This window comes from Myzus persicae, unplaced genomic scaffold, assembly GCF_001856785.1.
Source record: "Myzus persicae strain clone G006 unplaced genomic scaffold, MPER_G0061.0, whole genome shotgun sequence".
NCBI lineage: Eukaryota > Metazoa > Arthropoda > Insecta > Hemiptera > Aphididae > Myzus > Myzus persicae.
The window spans coordinates 34,947-56,359 of NW_019104447.1; the positions used below are offsets into that span (position 1 = coordinate 34,947).

At 27.2% G+C, this 21,413-nt stretch overlaps 1 protein-coding gene, 1 long non-coding RNA gene and 2 pseudogenes across 3 annotated transcripts; 1 reads left to right on the forward strand and 3 right to left on the reverse strand.

Moving 5' to 3' along the window:
• Positions 1 to 8,970: 8,970 nt before the first annotated feature.
• LOC111042229 lies at positions 8,971 to 12,787 on the reverse strand (annotated as a pseudogene).
• A 1,922-nt stretch (positions 12,788 to 14,709) lies between these two features.
• On the reverse strand, positions 14,710 to 16,794 carry LOC111042231. The gene is made up of 2 exons (XM_022326773.1): positions 16,272 to 16,794; positions 14,710 to 15,302 (listed from the first exon to the last, which is right to left on the reverse strand). The coding sequence occupies exons 1-2, from the start codon at positions 16,559 to 16,561 to the stop codon at positions 14,909 to 14,911; spliced, it is 684 nt and encodes a 227-aa protein (XP_022182465.1). The 5' UTR covers positions 16,562 to 16,794; the 3' UTR covers positions 14,710 to 14,908.
• A 125-nt stretch (positions 16,795 to 16,919) lies between these two features.
• Positions 16,920 to 18,763, forward strand: LOC111042232. 2 transcript variants are annotated; one of them, XR_002605416.1, is made up of 5 exons: positions 16,920 to 16,989; positions 17,051 to 17,135; positions 17,321 to 18,042; positions 18,141 to 18,361; positions 18,565 to 18,763. It is a non-coding gene; the product is annotated as an uncharacterized LOC111042232 (long non-coding RNA). The 2 variants fall into 2 exon arrangements; XR_002605415.1 differs by having other exon boundaries at positions 16,926 to 17,135.
• A 293-nt stretch (positions 18,764 to 19,056) lies between these two features.
• LOC111042228 lies at positions 19,057 to 20,079 on the reverse strand (annotated as a pseudogene).
• Positions 20,080 to 21,413: the final 1,334 nt, after the last annotated feature.

The following is a 21,413-nucleotide window of genomic DNA, read 5'->3' on the forward strand; positions in this document are numbered from 1 at the left end:
TGCGCCACTGTCTATAACTACCATGACATTTTCTGTTTGTATTAAGTATTAATATTTTCTATATACACTGAACAAAAATAACATTTAGGTACCGGAAAGTCAAATTATGTTTTTATGAGCGTCAAACGATATACAGCTCATAAATGAAATGAGCTATACAGGTTATATTTTTAGGACATTTGATACCTATTCATCAGTAAATATTAATGACTTTTCTTCAAATGGTTTTCTTATTGTGTTGAACTAAAAACTGTAGATACCTACTTGAAATTTTGCCGAATATTTATTTTATAATTGTCCATATAGTATAACGATGTATAAACAATTCGAGTTTTTGTATGGACATTTGAAATTTGAAATGTTTAAATTATTTTTCTGTAAATGTTGATATACATTTTTTTTGTTTGGTTTAAAAACTTAAAACTTAATTTAAGGTTCCAAAAAATAATAGCAGTTCCAAAATATTTAAGGTAGGTACATATGCATGATTTTATAAGCATTATTTTTTATTAATTTTGATAGTTCATAATGTTCTGAAAATTATATAAACACAGTATTTTTGAAAAGATATTTTAAGTTGATGGTCGGATGAATGTAGATAATATTTTAACGGAGAATTTCGATTTAAATTATTTTTTATAACATAAAACTATTTTTTTAATAAAGGCTGACAAAGTGACAAACCAATTTCGCTCAGAAACATATTTCATATAATATAATGATTTTATGCCATTGAATTGAAAATTAACTTATCCATTACAGTGACCCACACAACATGTACTGTACAGCAGTGCTGAAGTTATTTTTAAATTTAGGAGCTACTTACCCAATAGTTATTATTTTGGAACTATCTGTATCGATAGATTTAATTATGAAATACTACAAACAATTCATCATGAATTTTAACTCACCTCTACTCTAACTAACCTAACCCAACCTCTTATATTATAACAATTTATAATATATTATTGAAATATTCCTTACTTATATTACTCTAATTTTCTTTTTCTGGCTTTGAACCACTAGAGGAATTATTTTTTTGTGAGACATGTGGTCAATTCTATAAACATCTAAAGGATTGGCTTAATGAAGAACATGCATAAATGTATAAATTATTATTTAGTATTTACAAACATATTGTGCACCAATTTTAAACTTTTTTTTGTATTTTTATAATAAACAATTTTATTGAACTTTTATTGTTTATTCATACCTAACAATGGGTAAAATATTTACTATACCTAATTATTAAATACTTAAGTTCTAAGTAAATATCTGAATTAATAATTTAACGTACCCTATCTATTTTGAATTAAAAATAAATTAAGTTAGCAGCAAGTTGTTTTTTTAAATTATATTAATATATATTATTTCTAGTATACCTACATAACAAACTCAATTTCAATTATTTTACAACTCTATTATGAATTTAAATGTATTTTATAGTAGAACTAGTTCAACTTCAATATCTTTCTAATTGGAATATGAAACTTAATAGTACTCAATTGGTGTCTAAATTGAAAATTTCTAATATTAGTTTTTAAAAACGCCAGGATAATCAAAACACAATAACGAATAACTATGGATTCTTAAAATGTATTCTCAATGTTTAAAATAAATATTTTCTGGACATGAAAATAACCAAGAAAACTTAAAAAAATTGTTGAGTCAGAAATCCTAAAAAAAATATTTTTATCTAAAAACTGAAAATATAATAAAGATTTCTGATAAGTTTTTATATTTTTACCGTTAACTATCAGTTTCTCATGGAGACATTTTTATAATTATTTATAATTTAAGAACGAATAACTTTAGGCACTTAAAATGTTCACCGAATTGTTTTCAAAATTTTTTTAACACACTGTTTAATGTGACTCATGTAAACTGTAAGTGAAAAACATGGCTGTATGCAGTGAAAATTTAAATCCTGAAGGTAAGTATTGATTATTAAGTTATAGCATATATTTTCTTCAACTATAATATTGTTCATAAATAATCTACTGTCATAAGATTTGTATATTATGCTTGAACTTGAGAGATTTACATATTCTTATATTTCTGCTAGAGCCAGTAGAACACAAAACTATTCAAATGTCAAGTAACCACCTAACATGGTTAACCACCGGTTCGACAAATTACCGAAATCCGGGCCTACCTTTAGTTTTTTAAAGTATACTCATAATTTGTCTAAATTGTATAATTAGTCGAATAGTGTAGGAGAATCTTTAATATGTTCAGATATTGCGATCGCAATATAGTAATATTGTGAATAGGCACTATTTATTTTCAGATGCAAGGAGACCAGATTAATAGTTCGCATCCATAAGTCGAGTGGGATAATAATGCACTAGAAATTCTAAAAAAATTCTATAAATCCAAAAAATTGCGTTAGGAAACCCACGGACATCCGTATATAGATATTATACAGTTTACACATAAAGATTTATTTTTGCCGATTTCAGCCACTAAAATTAAAATTTTGAAAAGTCGTTTCTTAATGCCCTTTAGTGAAATTATAATATTGATGTATCCTCAACATTTTAAGTCGATAACTCTAATAAGTTCAGCTCTGTGTTGATTATTATGAATCAGGAGGAAACTTTAGTTTACAATGATTACATATAGATAGGTTCACATTTACTTTATTTTATTAAAATTCAGTTTATTCTAAGTATAACTTGCTGTATAAATGTCGTTTTCTTTCCAACTTTTTTCAACAGTTTTAAATTCTTAATCTAATATAATAATTAAAAATTTATTTACGAATTTACTAATCTTTTATTTTTTTTTCTGGGCATTTCTTGAAAAATTATTGCTGTTCGGGCATCGTATAAAATGCTGTTATATTTTTTCGAACACGAATGATTGTCGTTGTTTTTACGAGTATAAAAGATTTTTATAAATAGAAGAACTTGTTTTGACATCAACTGATGAAAATATGTAGGCTGTAATTTAAACATCTATGATTTTTAATAATTGCCATACTTATCCTTCCGCAGTGACGAATTTTTTTCAAAATGTAACTACATATTACAATGTGCCCCGGGTGACAGGAATGAAAAACATGCAGAAAGAAAATTTGATGTCGATCGGTTGGTTCATTTGTATTTATATTACGCACAAACAAACTGACAGAATTAATTATAAAATATAAATATAAATATAGGTAGGTACATAGTTATTTACTGTACCTACACTATTAATTTATACATATTTATACAAAACTAATTTTGCATCACAAGAATTGTAAAATGTTGTTTACAGAAAACTTTTGTGAAAAATACACAATCTTTTTACATCAAACCGATGAATTTTATATTCCTGTGGTTATATAAACTTGAAATTTGAACCATAGCTCCCCTATATAATGGCCTCGCATGCAAAGTATAAATGTAGGAGTTGAAACCCAGTGTGCACTATAGTGGATTATACATTTATAAACACTAAATCTACGGTGGATTCTGAGTTTATTTTCAGTTTGGTTTGTTTTACATTGATTCAGCGTTGTTTAAATTGTATAATTTTAGTTTACAATTAAACGGGAAATAAGTTATTTACTAAGCGGTTATTCAACGTTGAATATTTTATAATAATAATTGTTTAAAATTACATTCTATATAATATTTATAATTTCCTTATCAGGACTGTTTTATCACCGAGCATCTAAAAAAAAAAAAATATTAGCCTGTTGGGAATTGAATTTTAGATTCTGAGTGGAACGATGAATGTATTGATTTTACGATGATGTGTTTTTTTTTTTTATTTTTGTGTCTGTCATCACCTTTTAGGACAGTAAAACTGCTCCGATTTTCTTCAACAGTAACTTTTCTGATAGGAAAGTGAATCTAGTTGGTACTTTGGGGGGTCAAAAGTAAAAATTTCCCAGTAGTTTTCAAAAGCGACGTGAAAAACAAAAGAAAAATTAAGGAAAAACGGAATTTGGTTTTTGGGGTAACTTTGACCGTAGATACATGAAATTTTGACTGAATGTTTATATTAGCATTTCCTATACACCATACAATTTTGAAAATATTTTGACTCTTTTTGAGCTGTTTACGGACATTTTCAGTTTTCAATTTTTTTAGTTTTTTTTTCTATAAATATCAATAAAGTTTTATCTGTTGGGCCAAAAAATGTATAAATTTAATACAAAGCTCCTGATATATTGTTACAATATCAGTTGAAAAATATTAAAAATACATAGTCACAATTTTTTATTATAAGCATTTAAAGATCAAATTTTGACAAAATTTATCAAATTTTAATTTGAAAAATTATTTTGTAGTTAAAAATTTATAAAAATTTCAATTTTTGTATCTAAGAATTGAAAATTTAAAACAAGATTCTACATATAAGTAATTAATTCTGTTACCAAAAAATCTAAAATATACATTTACAAAGTTTATTTTTATAGTCATTTTAAGTACAAATTTGGACGAAATTACATATTAAAAACCTAGGATAACTATTTTAGTTATTTTGTTGTGATTGTATAATATTATTCGTGGGTACTTGAAACTTCTAAAGTATACTATTATATATCTATGATAGTACCACGGTTTTTTGTTGATGTATAACGCGTTATAAGTACCTAATTGATATTATGATATGATTAATTTGGAATTTATTATAGGTACCTATTATAGGTCAATTTTTTTTAAATACTATAGACTATAATATAATATTATGTCTTATACCTAGACTGACATACTGTCTCCGCTCAGAATCGTTTTTCTTATACAATGATATTATATCATTGAATTCAAATTTAATACCATCCATTATACAGTGACCCACTTGTAACCTACTGTACAGCAGAGCGACATCCACTTACCCACCTTTTTCATCTTGATTCCAAAAAATGTAATATTATATTTTTTTAGCTATAGTAGTTTGTAGTTATATAAGTAAAATAAACTATATGCCATTTATGGCACAATATGTGATAACGGTTTAGATAATTTGTGGCATTTGTGAATATTGTTTTAATAAATACAACAATGGTTTCATCAAAAAACTATTGATTTCAAGTTTATTTTTCAATATTTTGGAAGAAGATAATTGCTGTAATAAGAAAGGTAAGTATAATTTCATTTACAATCTATAAAACTTATTTTTATGAATGTAGTATTTTAAAAACTATATAACTTTCAATGTTTGATGAAACGTTTGGCACAATACATGCTTTATGTATATTAGACATATTATTTAATACATAATGTTCTATCGGTCCTAAATAGTTACATAAATACACACCAACGTTTATTGATGAAATACTAATACCATCAGAGTTTCCAAAAAATTCATTTATGCATTGAAATTTTCTTCCTATAAAACTTATTGTTTTGAACTCGTTATTTATTTGAACTAAAATATTTTCTACAACAAATATAAAGTAATTATTGATGTCATTATCCATTACAATTATGCAGTTGTCTCGATGAGTATATAAATTTTGTTGTTCTGATTTTCTTATTTGAATAATAAAATGTTCAAATTTCATATGCATATATTGTTCACAGTTTGCATGCTCATTTAATAGTGGTCCATTATTATGATTTTCTTTAAAAACTGGAAAACTGTTGCTAGTTGGCAAATATTTTTCTTCCCTTGCTGATCTATCTTCAATAATTCTATTGTACAATTCAGTTATTGCATATCTTCCAGATTTTAAGTACCTTTTTAATCGGCCTAAGAAATTTTCATACCAGAACGCATTAAATTGATTTATGTTTCCATACCTTAATACATCATTGGGAAGGTGAAGTAATGAATGCACATTGTATGAAATTAAAAAAGTCCCATATATAATTCCAAAAGTGTCAACAAAATATCTTATTAATGATTCTGCAAATTTATTCTCATCTTTATTTGTAGCTCTAGGTGATGAAAGTATACGCATTGCACAGTAAAATGCAATAAAGTTCTTGTAGATAGGATCCGGTACAATGTTTTTAAATATTAATGTCCCTGTATATAACATTATTTGTCTTAATTCAGTTGCCTTAAAATCACGATATTTATTTAGTGACAACGGTATGCGAGCAAAATCTGTATTAATACATCCCCCTTTATCTTTTTCGGATATTTACTACTACATTTTATTTTATAATTTTTTTTATCATAAATGTACAATACTTACTTGCTTATAAAAAAAAAATAAAAAATAAGTCCCAACATATTAATACTAACCTAGTACCTTACGTTTTTTCCAAAAATAGACATTTTTTTTTATATTAATACTGGAAATCTGTAATTATAATTTATAAGTACCAACCCATATTGATATTGAATATTTATGCAAATATATGGTTAACTTCATAATAGCTTATCGTGGGGATAAAATGAATTAAAAAAATAATACTAAGTAAGTCCTTGTTTCAAGACATGCAAATTTCTAATTAGAGTAAGACCAATGACGACAGTATTGACTACTGAGACTTCACTTCTACAGAATTGGAAAATGCCAATTCGCCACTAAAATTGTCTTTTTTGACCACCACTCATAAGACATCAATGACAGTAATCGAACCCCATTATACCATCATTACCTGTACAACGCCGTACAATGACATAAGATACAGCCGGTATTACTGCCGGTTTAGAATTTCATAAAAATCGTTCTTTTTAAGTATACGATTTTTAAATTTAATACAAGATTACGGGAAAGTAAAATTAAATTTTTATGAGCGTTTGAAGATGACATTTTTACATCATTGGATATTCAGTCGATTTATCTTGTAGTGATTTTCTTATTTTTTTGTAATTCAAAAACTAATTACTCTAGACACTTGACATTTACACCATAAGTTCATTCAATCAATTCATATACTTGATCAAATTTTCAAAATATTTTGACTCGTTTTAAGTTGTTGATGGACAATTTCCATTTAATTTTTTTTTCCTATAAATGTCAATAAAATTGTATCGGTTGAGTCAAAAAGCATGACAATTTAATACAAGACTCTTTGATATATTGTTACAATAGCTGTTGAAAAACATTATAAATAGGTTTAAAGGCACGATTTTTTTTTAGAAGCATTTTGAAGTTCAAATGTTGACAATATTTATCAAATTGAAAATGATCTTGTAGTTAAAAATGTATTACATTTTCAATTTGTTGTAGCTAAGAATTGAAAATTTAAACAGGGTTCCACTTAAGCAGTTTTTTCCACACCTAAAAATATATAAGTACAGTTATTTTAAGTTCAAATGTGGACAAAATTACATATTAACACAAAGAATAACATTTATTTTGTTGTTATTTAGTTCCAAAACAGAACAATTTTATGTAAGTATATTTTATATTTTTCCAGTATCACTGATAATTTAAGAATAATATTATTCATAATAATAATTCAACATACCGACAACTGTATTAATAATAAGTAACAACAATATAAAATATCCTAGACAGATTTAATATAGTTATCTACATTTTATATTTATACTTTTCTATTTTTCTAAGCAAATTAATTAAAAAATATTTTGGTGTCAACTATAATATTATACAATTTCTTTTTATAAAAAAGCATATTTTCTTTTATTTAACGATGTAATGATATAAAGTTCAGTATGGTTGTTTTTGGAGAAGAGCTTAGCTTTTCCATCCCCCCTCACTGAGCTCATGAATATAGGTATTATAGTATTTCAGTACCTACCCAATACAATCGTCTGAAGTATGTTTGCGCTCTTTATGTTGGGTCGTCGTCATAAAATATTTTATTTCTCTTAACTATGTTAAGATTTTACAACATTTTTCACTTACTATACTATACTGTTCCGTAGTGTACTTGGTTGTAATAACAATGGAGGAAATAAAGGACTAATTGAATCGTTGAAAATCGGCAACGCCAAAAAGAAATGGACACATTTTTGTATGAGCAACTATTTTACTCTAACCAATAACTGTAATCAATTATCTACACTTCACAAGTATGGATTTTTATGGATATAGGGCCATAAAAAATGTAAACATAATAGAATGTTAAAATAACACAATTGTCACATATTCAAATGCAATTTTTTTGGGAAATATTAATTCTACCTTTTGTATTACTGATAATAAAATAAATTACTATAATAGCATTAACATAATAAAATATGTATAGGCTGATGCTATACAATAATTGTATATAATTGAATTCAAATTCAACACCTAATGTACAGCAAAGCAATTTTTACTAGCCTACTTATTTCAAAAAATTTTATTTACTTATATACTTTTCTGTTATTATGTTTGAACGAATATTTTGATATTGTATAGAGCATATTTTAACATTTTATATTACATTTCACATTGCTAAGTTTTTAAATGGATTAAAGTCCACTATTTATAAATTATATAGCAAATAATATACTAATTGATAAAAGCCAAATACCACTGACTGACTGATTGCTATGTTTGAAAAACAACAAAACATAAGAACTTGAAATCTGTGATAGTGGCTATTCTAATGCTTTAAAGTCTTGATGTGCAATAAGAAGATATTAAAAAAATTCTTGTTGCACATTTTGGTTTGATATTTTGAAAATCCCCAATTAAGAATATAAAATTAGTCTCATAAATCAGCCATAAATTATTTTATAATGATTTAAATACTAGTAGCCCATCAACACTCAACAGTTATAAACTTGCTCAATTTCATGATTATTTAACAAAAATTATTAATTTTTTTTTTTAAATTTTAAAATATTTAAATAAACCCTTCTCTTTTCCAAAATGATCACTTTCAGGATGAAATATTTAAAAAATGTATTATGTGTTTTTAATAAAGTTCTTGGGTCATTTAAAATATAGTTAAAGCCAAAATAATTTTTGTGCAGAAATATAAGAAAAAATGTCCTCTGCAGCCCAAGTAACTATAAATCTTTAAAAATTTGTAATTTATATTTGTATGTTAACAATAAAAAATTAGACATTTTAAAAATTAAACTTGAGAATTATAAAATATAAGCTATAATATTTGATAAATACATTTGAATATTACAATTTTATATAGTTGTTACTATTATTATTGAGTTAATAGCATCGTTTTTAAAAGTGGGATAGACTGAGATAATATGTAGTTATATAAACTTAAAATTGTATTATTGTGATTGTTGTGATATAAGTTAGTAATATTCTGCTGTCGAGAGTAGTTAACAGTCTAAAAAGTTGGCGGCCATAATAAGTTCCAAACTCAATTCCGGCGAGACGACGTACTCTGGTATTTCAGTTGAACAGTTTAAATAATAAGATCTGTATGCCAAGTACATACAGATATTACTCAACACGTGCGAAGGTATGTCCCTGAAGTTGATTTCATTTGTTTCATTCTCTGCATACAGACCGGGTCCACTCAACATGGCATTGATCGTAACCGACATCAAGGCATGCTCCCGCTTGACGATAAACTCGTGCTTGTCACTGGAGATCAGCTTGATGTACATAGAGTTAGGACCATTACAATCACCATTGATCTCATCCTCTCTTCCTTCAACATTATTGATGCTCATGTTTGTTCAACACTTTTGAAGTATGGACAGTGTGTCGATCAAAAGACCAATACTTGTGGAATTGAGATGAAATATTCCAACCAGTAACGAGACCAGTATTATACTACTGTTGACAGGCAATATAAGCAATATCACTGGAGATTGACCTGGGTCTTGGACTATTTTCACTTTTCAGAGCTTACTCAAGTCTCACTATAGTTCAGTTGTGGCTCAGGTGCTATAGATAAGGTAAAATCATTATTAGTTTATTAATTTGAAAATATAGTATCTACTATAGTCTATAGCAGAGGTCTCAAATATGTAGCCAGGAAACCCTTTCAGTGAGGTCCACAAGAAACATTTATTTTTTCAAAAATGTTGCAAATAAAAAAAAATAATAATGAAAAAAAACAATCAATGTGTACATCTTTGTAATACAGTTATATAATAATAATTATAATCAATTGAAGGAATAAATATTGTCTTAATTTATTTAGTATTAATATGTGTGAAAAAAAGATGTTTTGCCAGAGATACTTTTATGTATAAATATGTGGCCCGTTGGTTATTAAAGTTTGAGACCACTGGTCTATAGATGTTAAATTTATTTGAAACAGTATGATCGGCAAGAGTTTAGGAAACTAGCATTAATGTGTAATGTTGCTATTCAATGTTTCAAAAAATGTAATTGATGTATTACTTGAAATCTTAAATTTTATTAAGAAGATCCTCATGTGTTGTCTCTGCCTTGCAAATGTAAAACATGGCAAAAACTGTTTAGCGCAGGAAAGAACAGAGAAGGTTACAATTTTTTAACTAAGAAACCAAATTTTCATTATGAATGGAGGAGAATTTTGACTGTGTCATTGAGTTTTTGTTTTTTTTCGATAAGACCAATATCACAAAAGTTATTTAAGTTTGGAAAAAGTAAAAATATCAGATTTTTAAAAGTATTATAACTTTTTTCTTATTAATGATATCAAACAAATAAAAAAGCTACAACACAGAAAATATTATCTTCTATACTGCATACACTTTTGGCTACTCTACTAGGGCTACAGACTGAGTGGTTTTATTATGCGCAAAACATTTTTGCCATGTTGTATGTATTTTGTAAGACAAACACAACACATGCAGGCTTAACGTCCTCTTAATTCATGTGACATTATTTGTAGGATTAAACACATCTTTAATTTAATTTTGAATCAATCTTTGCCTGCAAGAAATAGGTTCAATAGATTTTACCCGAATATCAGCACAATAGCTATAAGAAAAAAAAATATTATTACTTAATTGGTAGCATATCTATCTTAAGAAAAGGTTGACGGTAAAAACCATATTGTAACACTATTACTACGGTTACACAGCTAAAACCAATTCAACTCAATTCGAATTGGTTAACTTCCAAAATTAAATGCATGTAAATGGCTGTTAATTTAGTTTTGATTCGGTTTACCTAAAACGGTTTAGTTAATTCATATTTAAAATGTGCATTCGAAATAACTACGAAGTACAAAATGAATGTTAAAGAATAACACTACAACATCTGAATGAGATTATTAATTCAAATTAGGGTAAATCGGTTTACAGTTTAAAGTGTACATGTAAACTTTGCAAAGTAAATTAATTTGGTGGAAGTGTATTATACTAATGCAGTTTTAGACTTGCATGTATACTTGTACCCTAATTTGAATTGATTCAATACGAATCAAGTTAATTTGAATTAAGGGATGCATACAAACAAGGTATTTCATAAAATTGTTATTGTATAATATCTATAAGACAGAGATGGCGAACCTATGACACTTTTAAACTTTTTTAGTGACACACTCAGCTTGTTTTTTATCATTGAAGCCATGGATGCAGGATTTTTTTGCAAAGTTTAAAAATAAGGTCATCGAATTATTTGAAACACAGGTAAAATAAAATCCATCCAACATTTTTAATTGACACATGTGTACAAAATGGTTCGACATCGCTGCTACACGATAAGTCACTTTATAATATTATGTAAATAAGCTTCTTACTTTTTAGATAAACCTTCCCCGTTTGACGTTGAAAAACACAAAATTTCGATAAAAGTAAGCAACAATCAGCGATCACACGATGATCTAAAAATTAAAAAAGGGGTTTTGGACACTTAAGCATATTATACAATATGATAACGGCCATTAGACATTATCACACGATCTCAAAAAAAATTACCGAAGTCAAAGAATAAACATACAATATAGCTCTTGCTTTTTTGTTTCAGTATCATCTACGGGCGGCTGTCGTGATATCAATTACAAGCACATTGGTGAGACTGAATATTTCTTCAGCTCTTTGGGAACAGGGCACCTGTCCTTTAAATGTTATACGCACGGGCGTGGTTAGGCTATGATAAAAACAACGATTTTGTGAATTTTGTGGGTGTGGAAAATGATAATATGATATTTTATCCTCACCATAAGTTGGAAATTAATCCAAAAAACTCGTTACATAGGTACAATATTTGTAATAACACATCAATAATATTATGTACTCGGATTAGTCGACACAACTGTTAACATACTCTTATCATTGTACTAATGAGTAATGCATTATATCATTAAACATTTTTATTTTATATACTCATGTCTCATATTATGTGCTATGTTGTTTAAAGAATTTATAATATTATTATGAATAGCATGATAAAGATTCAATAAAATTACGAACGTACACAAAACACAACTGTGTTCTATCATTTTGCAAAACACTTGTTACGGAAACCGCCACCGTCCTTCACCACTACCTACCATCAAAATATATCGACACAAAACAGTCGCTTATATTGTAGACTGCGTCGACGCGATATTTGAAAAAGCAAATGGGCGGAAGGAATGCTTTATTCCTGTGGATTAACCTAGATTATTCTCTAAGGTATCTCGTCGGCTTTTTATTATATTTTAATTTTAAAACGAGTTATCAGTATTTTAGTATGTACAGACTATTTACAATTTTAAAATACTCATACATCGCCTTGAAATTAAAATATGATAAAAAGCCTAGATGCTCTAGATAATAATCTCACCTTTAAATTGTTTAATACTTCAGTCAATTCAATTCACTCTAGATTTTAAGCTAAACGTGACCTGCTGAGCGTAATATTTGCAATGATAAGCACTTGTAAGACGGAGACGACAAAATGTCCATGTAGCGTCCTTTTAAATATTACGAGTAACCTAATATACTAGTACCTGTTCTAAATTCTATTCACACCATAATTTACATTATACCATAGAATAAATAAATTTTTAATAATTAATTAAATATTAGGTAAAATAATTATTTTATATTTTCAAAATGTACTAGCATCAAAATAAATGATAAGAATGATAACGAATTACCTATACGAAAATATTTGTAATCTGTATAATGTCAACTTTGAAATAATATTTTGTTTTTATGGATTTGATTTGTATATGTAAAATAACAAATAGGTAGTTATTTTAATTTAATATACATAAGTAAAAGATAATAGCTTGATTGGTTGATCGGAGTTTATTATGGATTCTCGGGAATAAAATGGCAATGACAAACATAGATACACATTAATTAAATATATATAAAATATATTTTTTTTAGAATAATAGAAAATGAAAAATCATACCTAAACTATTCGAGAATGGATCCAGAATTCTATCTTGGTGTGCAATATTATATTGTATAATACTTTAATATGATCTAAGACAGCCATATGCCTTTTACAACTAAACAATGTGCATAACAACAACATAACAGTTGCCGGTAAAACATCTCGCAGTGATGTAGGCTGTCTTGAGTCTGGAAGACAAAATATAATAATCTATATATCTATCCGTACTACCCTAATACTACATATTAACTCAGTAACCGAAAAGCGTCTTTTGCTGTTTTCCATACTCTCATTGCTTGTCTAGTAGTATAAGGTCTATAAAAGCAGCAAACAAAAATTAAGATTTTCAAGTGAAAATGTTGAAGTGTATTAACACAATACCGAGAGTTTAATAAGTTTCATATTATTATTTATTGTGCAGTCCTGCAGTATACCAGCAAAATGTATCGACTAGAATCTGACTCTGAATTGGATATGAATTGTTGCATATCAAATTTTTTTATCGTGAAAGTCATGGTTCTTGTTTGCTGCCTTCATAGACCTTATACTATTATAGACAAATAATGAGTGAAATCACGGACAATAATTTAAACATGTTGGCATGTTGCGGGTTAATTATGTAAAAGACTTAAGCTTTACTAAAATAAGCATTTATAAATTAAAATTAATTTGAGCTTTATTATTGATTTTTGGGTGACCATTTTACGGTTTGCTTCTGGTAAATTTCTACAAATATATATTAAAAGAAATTTTTTTTATAAACTGTTAAATGATAATATTATAAAACAAAGGAACGTAACAACAGTATGTCTGAAGCAGCAAAAGAGTAGGGTAAAATAAATACAATAATACACACATTTAAAAGTTGATGCAATTACAATTTGTAAAAATTAAATTACCTTAAATAACATAAATAATAAATATTCAACAATCAATTGATTCTATTGATATTATTTTTATTTAAAAAGAATAATTACTTTAGTTAATTTCTTTATTTTAAATGTTTAGTAAATAAAATCATGGTAATTAAACTGTAAACAAAAATTATGCATCTAATTATTAAATCATATTTTGAAAGAAAAAACGTGTTCTTTACAGTTATAAATGTCTATAATTAAAAGTAATTAATGCAAAATATTTGTATTAACTTGAAAATTACAACACACGAAAAAAAATTCTCTTTCCTGTCACATCTTACAATATTGTATCAGAGTACAAAATACGATTAATATCATAACTCAATATTGGATTAACCATTGAACAAAATACTGTAGGAAAACAAACTTAAATATTGTATTACTTACATCTTTAATAATTGGATGATTATTATTTGAAGGTTACTATACTCTGTTCAAAACGAAATCATTACCCGGCGGCAAAAAGTTTTTGGTAGGCGGCAGTCAGACACTTCTCCTATCAAGACGATGGGTGAGGCCAGTACTTCGGAACTCAACCACACCTATCCACACAACATGGCCGCCGGGCAATGATCTCATTTTGAACATAGTATAGTCATTTTTATAGAAATTATAATGTTTTGGACAATTAATTAAACATTTATTTGATTTTTACAGTAAGTATTTATTACAAACTATGAGTGTTAACTATATTAATCCAAAAAATATTAAATACATGAAAAATATTAAAAAATAAAATATAAGGTGTTTGACATTTATTTAGTTTACATTCTTTAATTTGATGGTTGGGAATTCAGTTTTAGTTTAATATACTGTTGAATAATCAATTAAATTAATTTAAATGAATAACAGATGAAGGAGAATCAATTTTTTAATTAGGGTTTTTACCTTTACTTTATTGTTTACAAATATTACGTTTCATATGATAACCATTTATTTCATAGCAAATTTCAATGTCATCACCATTGACCATACCTAGCTTTTCTGGTGTATCGTCATCAATGATTCGATAACCATTGAACATAAAACGCAAACGATGAACATTCGTACCCAACTTGTTGCTGTAAGAGCGTTTCAAACGGACCAAAGATGTGGTCGGTTTTAAGCGGTATTTTAATTCGTTGAACAAATCTCTGTTAATTACGCGTAGAGAAATGTATTGATTAGACACCGTAGCTGTATCCCCGGAATTGGCAACGGAATTGGCATCAGCTTCCTGAGACGTAGGCTTCTCAATGTTGATCGTTGCAGGTAAAGAGTTGGATGCTTCTGGATCACCTGACATTTTTCTATAATAAAATTACAATCAATAATTAATATAAAAATAAATATAGGTAAATATAGGTGAGCATAGACAAATATTAAAATATTAAAGATATTCTACTAAGGAATATAATATTTAAGCTTTAAAATTAAAAAAATGTATAGTTAAGTAGGTCTTTTTTTAAATACAAAGTATCTGTATACAAATTTTAAAAGACATCTTTTTTTTTCTCTCTAACCCAAGCAAACATAACAAATATTACGTTCACAATAATGATTATACACAACATTTTTAAAATTAGAGTGAAATAACCTCTTATAATATTTAATGGTAAGATTATTATCCAGCCATCCAGAGCAGCATCTCATAAGCTTTTTATTATATTTTAATGTTAAGGTGGGTTATGAGTACTTATTTTAAAATGTACTAAACAATTTACAATTTTAAAAAACTCTCTATAAGAAGTCATTTCATTCTTATTTTAGAAATTATTAAGATTATAATCATTACTGTTTACATAATATAATTGTTGGGCATGGCTCAGAGAAAAAAAAAATGCATGATATCCTCTTAAAATTCAAATTAAAAGTTTAATCGACTAAAAATGTCGTTCAAAATGGCTATATACCGGTAAATTTCTGTTTTACTGAACATCCTTATTTTTGTTTAGACATATGTAGAAAACGATGGCGAGGTCAGAATTTTCACACTGACACAGTTTTGAAGTTATGGCTATTTGAAGTCAGAGACCCACCCAAGGTGGTTTTACATAAAAAGTCTAGCAACGTTTTAGATTTTAATTGTTTCGAGCAAGCACAGGGACCAAATGACCACGGCAGATGTACTTAAATATACTATACATTTCAATTAGCTATAACTATAAAACTAAGTCCAATCACACCATCGATTTTAGCATGCTAACTGCATACGTGAAAACAAAAACAAATTTTAAAAAAGGGTGTAGGGTAAAACAGAACAGTTTCAATATACATACATGGCAGTTCCAACAAAATTACTAAACGCTTCAAAATCGACGTTGACACTGGATGCACAATTCAAAAAATATTTACATGGACGATTTACAACAGTATGTGTACACGATACACTACTACAGAGTCCAGACGCTTTATCAACAACGCAATAATGCATAAACGCCATAAACATGCTGCCAAATACGTAAACAAAGAAGACAAAGACAGGTGCCCGCAAGTTACACCAGATGACACATTGCCACCCTGCCAACAGTGCCACTATTGTTCGATGGTGCAATTGCACTCTGCCCATAGTGCCACTTTAGTTCGATGGTACAACTGCACCCTGCCCATAGTGCTAGTAGTGCCACTTTAGTTTGATGGCACAGCCGGTAGGTCACGCACTCGCGCGTCCTCGATCCCTTAAAAAGTAAGCCGTTGTGAATTTATAAAATTAGGTGTACTAAACCGATTCAAAAATGCGCCACACCGGTTTGGTTTTATTGGACCATCATAACGAGTTGGTCGAGTATTACCGATCGAGATTTTTCCTCACCTTGTTTTAATAATTTCCCTCAATTGGTATTCTTTTATCACATATTACATGTTATCAGTTATCACTTATAAATTATATTTAATTTGAAATTTACATATTAAATTAAAATATTATAAGTATTTTAATTCGTAATGAGTATTATAGTATTATAAGTTATATCATTAAGATTTTAGAGTAAGCATGTTGTAAGTAGTAGTAATTAACTTAATACTCTAATTAGTCTCTAGTTTAGTAGTTTATGTTTAGCAATGCCGTATTTGAACATTTTACGCCCCGAGGCAACATGTTTTTGAAGAAAAGAAATTCACATAAATCGCTTGGAACTTGGAAGGTAAACTGCATTCGTTCTATTATTTCATATTTTAGTTATTCCTTAAACCTCTAGGAAAACCAATGTTAAATAAAAAAATTATAGTTTTTACAAATAAAAATTATAAGTAAAACGAAATTTAACACATTTCTTTAAAAGTTTAATGTTTTTTTTTTCTTATTGTAAAATAATTTTATATATTAAAGGTATTGAAGGAATCAAGTAGTTATATGGAGAATGATTAATATGACACACTAGGGAAATATGACACTTTGATGTTTCAACAAGAAATACTAATTTTTAGATCCAAGTATTTTTCAACTATGTATGACTTATGAGCTCCATCATTGTAGCTCAAAAAAAAAATTGTATTTTGTGTGATATAGGTATGTACATTATTTTTTTTATCAATCTGAATATTTAATTTTTGTCGTACCTAAGATTGTATATTTTGAGTTGCATAAATAAAAGTGAGTTATACTATATTTCTGTCATAAATTAACTTAATTCTAGTACTTTTGCAAAGAAACTTAAATAAAATATGAAGTACCCAGGACAAATGACGTAGCAATAGGTAGTTTGTTTTTATTAAGCTTTGTTAATTACTGTTAAATCTTGTTAAACTATGTGATTATATATATCGGTGTTAAGTTGTTATAATTAAAATATTACACAGGTAGTTGAAATTATATAATGAATTTATTTTAAAAAGAGAAATTTCAATTTTTTCTATATGGTTGCATATATACAAGCGTGTGTATGTAATTTTACCTGAGCACCCGGGTAAATGACATATTACTAACATGTTATTGTTGAGTTAGAGATGCGTCCAAGGTATCTGGAAGTGGTAATATAAAATAACAGTACTACGATCTTATGGAAAATGCCATATCACCAACAACAAGACAAGCTATTTCTCCACCCAGAGGTAATTAACAATTTAAATAATAATAAGTTAAAATTAACAGTTTGAGCTAAAATTATATGTTTTAAATATTTAATCATTTATTATTACAACTTGTATAGATCTATTGCACAAAAAATCTGAAGTTTCAGTACACAAAATATTTGTAAGTTCAATTCATGAGTGATCTGTAAGCTTGATGCATGAATCAATTGATTCTCCAACTTCTGGGTTAGTGCAAAAAACATTATTAAATGAAAAAACTAGCAATAAAACACCTTCTTGGCTTAAAAAATGAACAGTTGAAATTCGCAAAAGACAATGTGAATCAACTCAACGGTCGGTTAGTAAATAAGTATTAGATACCCATTTTAATTATTTCTTATTATTCAGCAATTAAATATTTTAAATAACATATTTTATGCCATTTAACAAACATTTAACTATTAGCAAGAGTAATGAACTCTGTGCTTTTTAGCATCACATTAGTACATTAGTTTATTAATTTATATGGATGAAAAAATAAGTATTAATGATTTGTTTTAGTCTTGACAAGTTGGAAAAAGAGAAGAGCAAACGTTACAAGTTCAAGAAGAACTGGTCAACAAATTCCAAGATGCTAATAATATTGAACTTCAAAAACTTAATGTTTTTAAAAAAATGTTAAGCATTGATTAGTGAGATAGTTTGGGTTTTTTATTTTATAATCATAAGTTAATTTCAGTTTTTTTTATTTGTATTTCTTACAGACAGTAGGCTACAGTTAATTAATATAATTTTTTGTTTTTCATATTATTTTTTGTTGAACATAACTATTACTATTACCCATACATAATATTAATTCTGTTATATTAATTTTAAATATCTTCATTATCATGAAGGAAACTTGAAAAGACTGTTTTAAATTAGAGTTAAAACTTTAATTGTTTGTTTTTGTATCATTTTACTTTGCTATACCTTTATTATACAATTAAAGTAAAATTTTATTCTTAATTGTTGTGTACATTGACTAACTTAAATTATATTAAGACAATATAACTATATTTGTTTTTTATACATTGGCAATGTACCGCAAATAAAATTTCTTTTCGTTGAACTATCATTAGTTTCTACATCTCTCATTTCCTGCATAACTTCTGTTTGAAAATTATAAGCGACTTCAATTTCATCGCTGTTTGTTATGCATAATATGTTATGCAAACGACATGCTGCAATAATGATTTTATCTCAATAATCTTTCTTATAAATGTCCATATGTCTAGTTTTTAATTTTAAAAATTATGAATTAAAAAATGAAAATTTAAATAAACAAAATTTGAAAATCTTACTTGAGCTTTCTAAATCTACAAATCAACTTGCCAAATGCTTGCTCGATTAATACTCTACTACTACTTAGTTTCCGGTTGAAATTTGTTTCTTTAAGACTTAAATTACCATTATCTTTGTCTTTAGTTATAAGACCCTTTGTTAGAGAATAGGCACCGTCACCTATGTGACAAAATTTTGGAAACAAATACAATGGATTGTTGAGGATTTATTGGCCAATTTGACTCAAAAAAAAAAAAATTTGAGCGTTGTGAGAACGCCCTGGCCAACCAGCAATTAATACATCTATAAATGTTAATTCTGCTTCAACGATTCCCTAAATAAAAAGGAAATAGTTACGTTTACCTTATTTTGTTTTTTAAGAACATTTATAATAACTAATAAGTTTAAATTTATTTTGTATTGTATTAATTCAACGATTTCAATAAAAAAATGTATTATTCAACAGATTTAGATTTTAATTAGCTAAGTAAAAAAATATTGGATTATAGATTCTAAAATGAGTGACTTCTAAATTTAATTTTCTTTATTATAAACTTGAATAATATAGAACCATAATAGGTAACGTATATACGTAGAGTAGCTCTTAAGAAGTGGACACTCACTTGCAAAATAACTGATAGCACTTGTTCCGTTTAAAAATTTACAAAATATATTTCTGTCTAATTTAGGCATTTTAGACCTTTTCCCCATGGATATAGGTTGATGACAGCCATCAATGCACCCAAATATATTAGGGAATGAGTTCATACCTTTAAGCTTATTAAAGTTCTGTACATTTTTAAGAGCAGCATTTTCTGTAGGCCATACAATTATACTTCCAGCAACATTATTCATAGCCAACAAACAATTAATTATTATTGAATGGCTTGTACTATCCGCAATATTGAACCGATTACTAATTTCTCTAAAATGTATACATTAATATTTAATGGTAGTTTCAAACTTGGGTATAAGGTTAAAAGTTTATTAGAGCTACATTAGATACATCTGAAAGTTATTGACAAGACTGCCTATGAATAACATCATTTTTTCATCACTTTTAAGTTTGGGTACTAGCACAAACTAACATCTTATTACTCATGGGTACTAGGTATCACTCCTTGAATTGTTTGAAATATTGAAATAAATTTAACGAATAGCACTAAGCACTGACGTATAGGAAGAAGTGTTAAGGTGTTTATTAATGAAAAGTGTTGGGGCTGCAACTTTTTAAAAGTATTTCTCGTTAAATTTCAGATACCAGATACATCGTTTTTTCAAAATGTACTGAATAATGAACATTTATAATATCCTATGTATAAATTGAATGGTTTTTGTTACATTACATAAAATGTTTTCATTACTGAACATAATTTAACCTTTGATCACTGCTCGTCGCAGTGTTCGTTTTTCGTAATAACATATTTTATTATTTTATTAATCTCAGACCTCAGTACACTGTGCACTACGATAAGATGTGTGTGTGTGTGTGATATTGATATTATTTATGTTGCTGCATTTCGGGCGGCAACAAATATATTATACTATACTTAATATCAATAATATTATTAATTTTTATTTGTCTAAGTGTTTTATTTTATGCATTGTAATGATGATAAAATACAAGATTGAAATACATTTTATACAATAATATAAAATATCTAGTAAAAAAAATTTTTTTACATACCCGAGGCATTTAATAAACTAGATATTTCTGTGCATAATTTTTCCTAAATATCTATATTTTTATGTTGTTTATCTTTATAGTTATAAATGGATGATCTTCGTTGGACTATGTTATTAATGTTTCTAAATCAAAAGTTTCAGCTGCCATGTTGTAGCCTTTCTGGCGTCTTAAAGTTAAAATAAAATAAGAATTATATATATTTTTTATTTTTTTTTATAAATATACGCTATGTATACAAGTGTATCAAAATATGGTTAGGCCTGTAGTTTTTACGTATTCTACAGAGGTAGAAATAATCTTTATAAATACATTTTGACTTTGCAGTTTTATAAATAAATACAACTTAAAATTAAAATAATATATTTTATTTATATCAGTCAAATGTTATTGTTGAATGTAA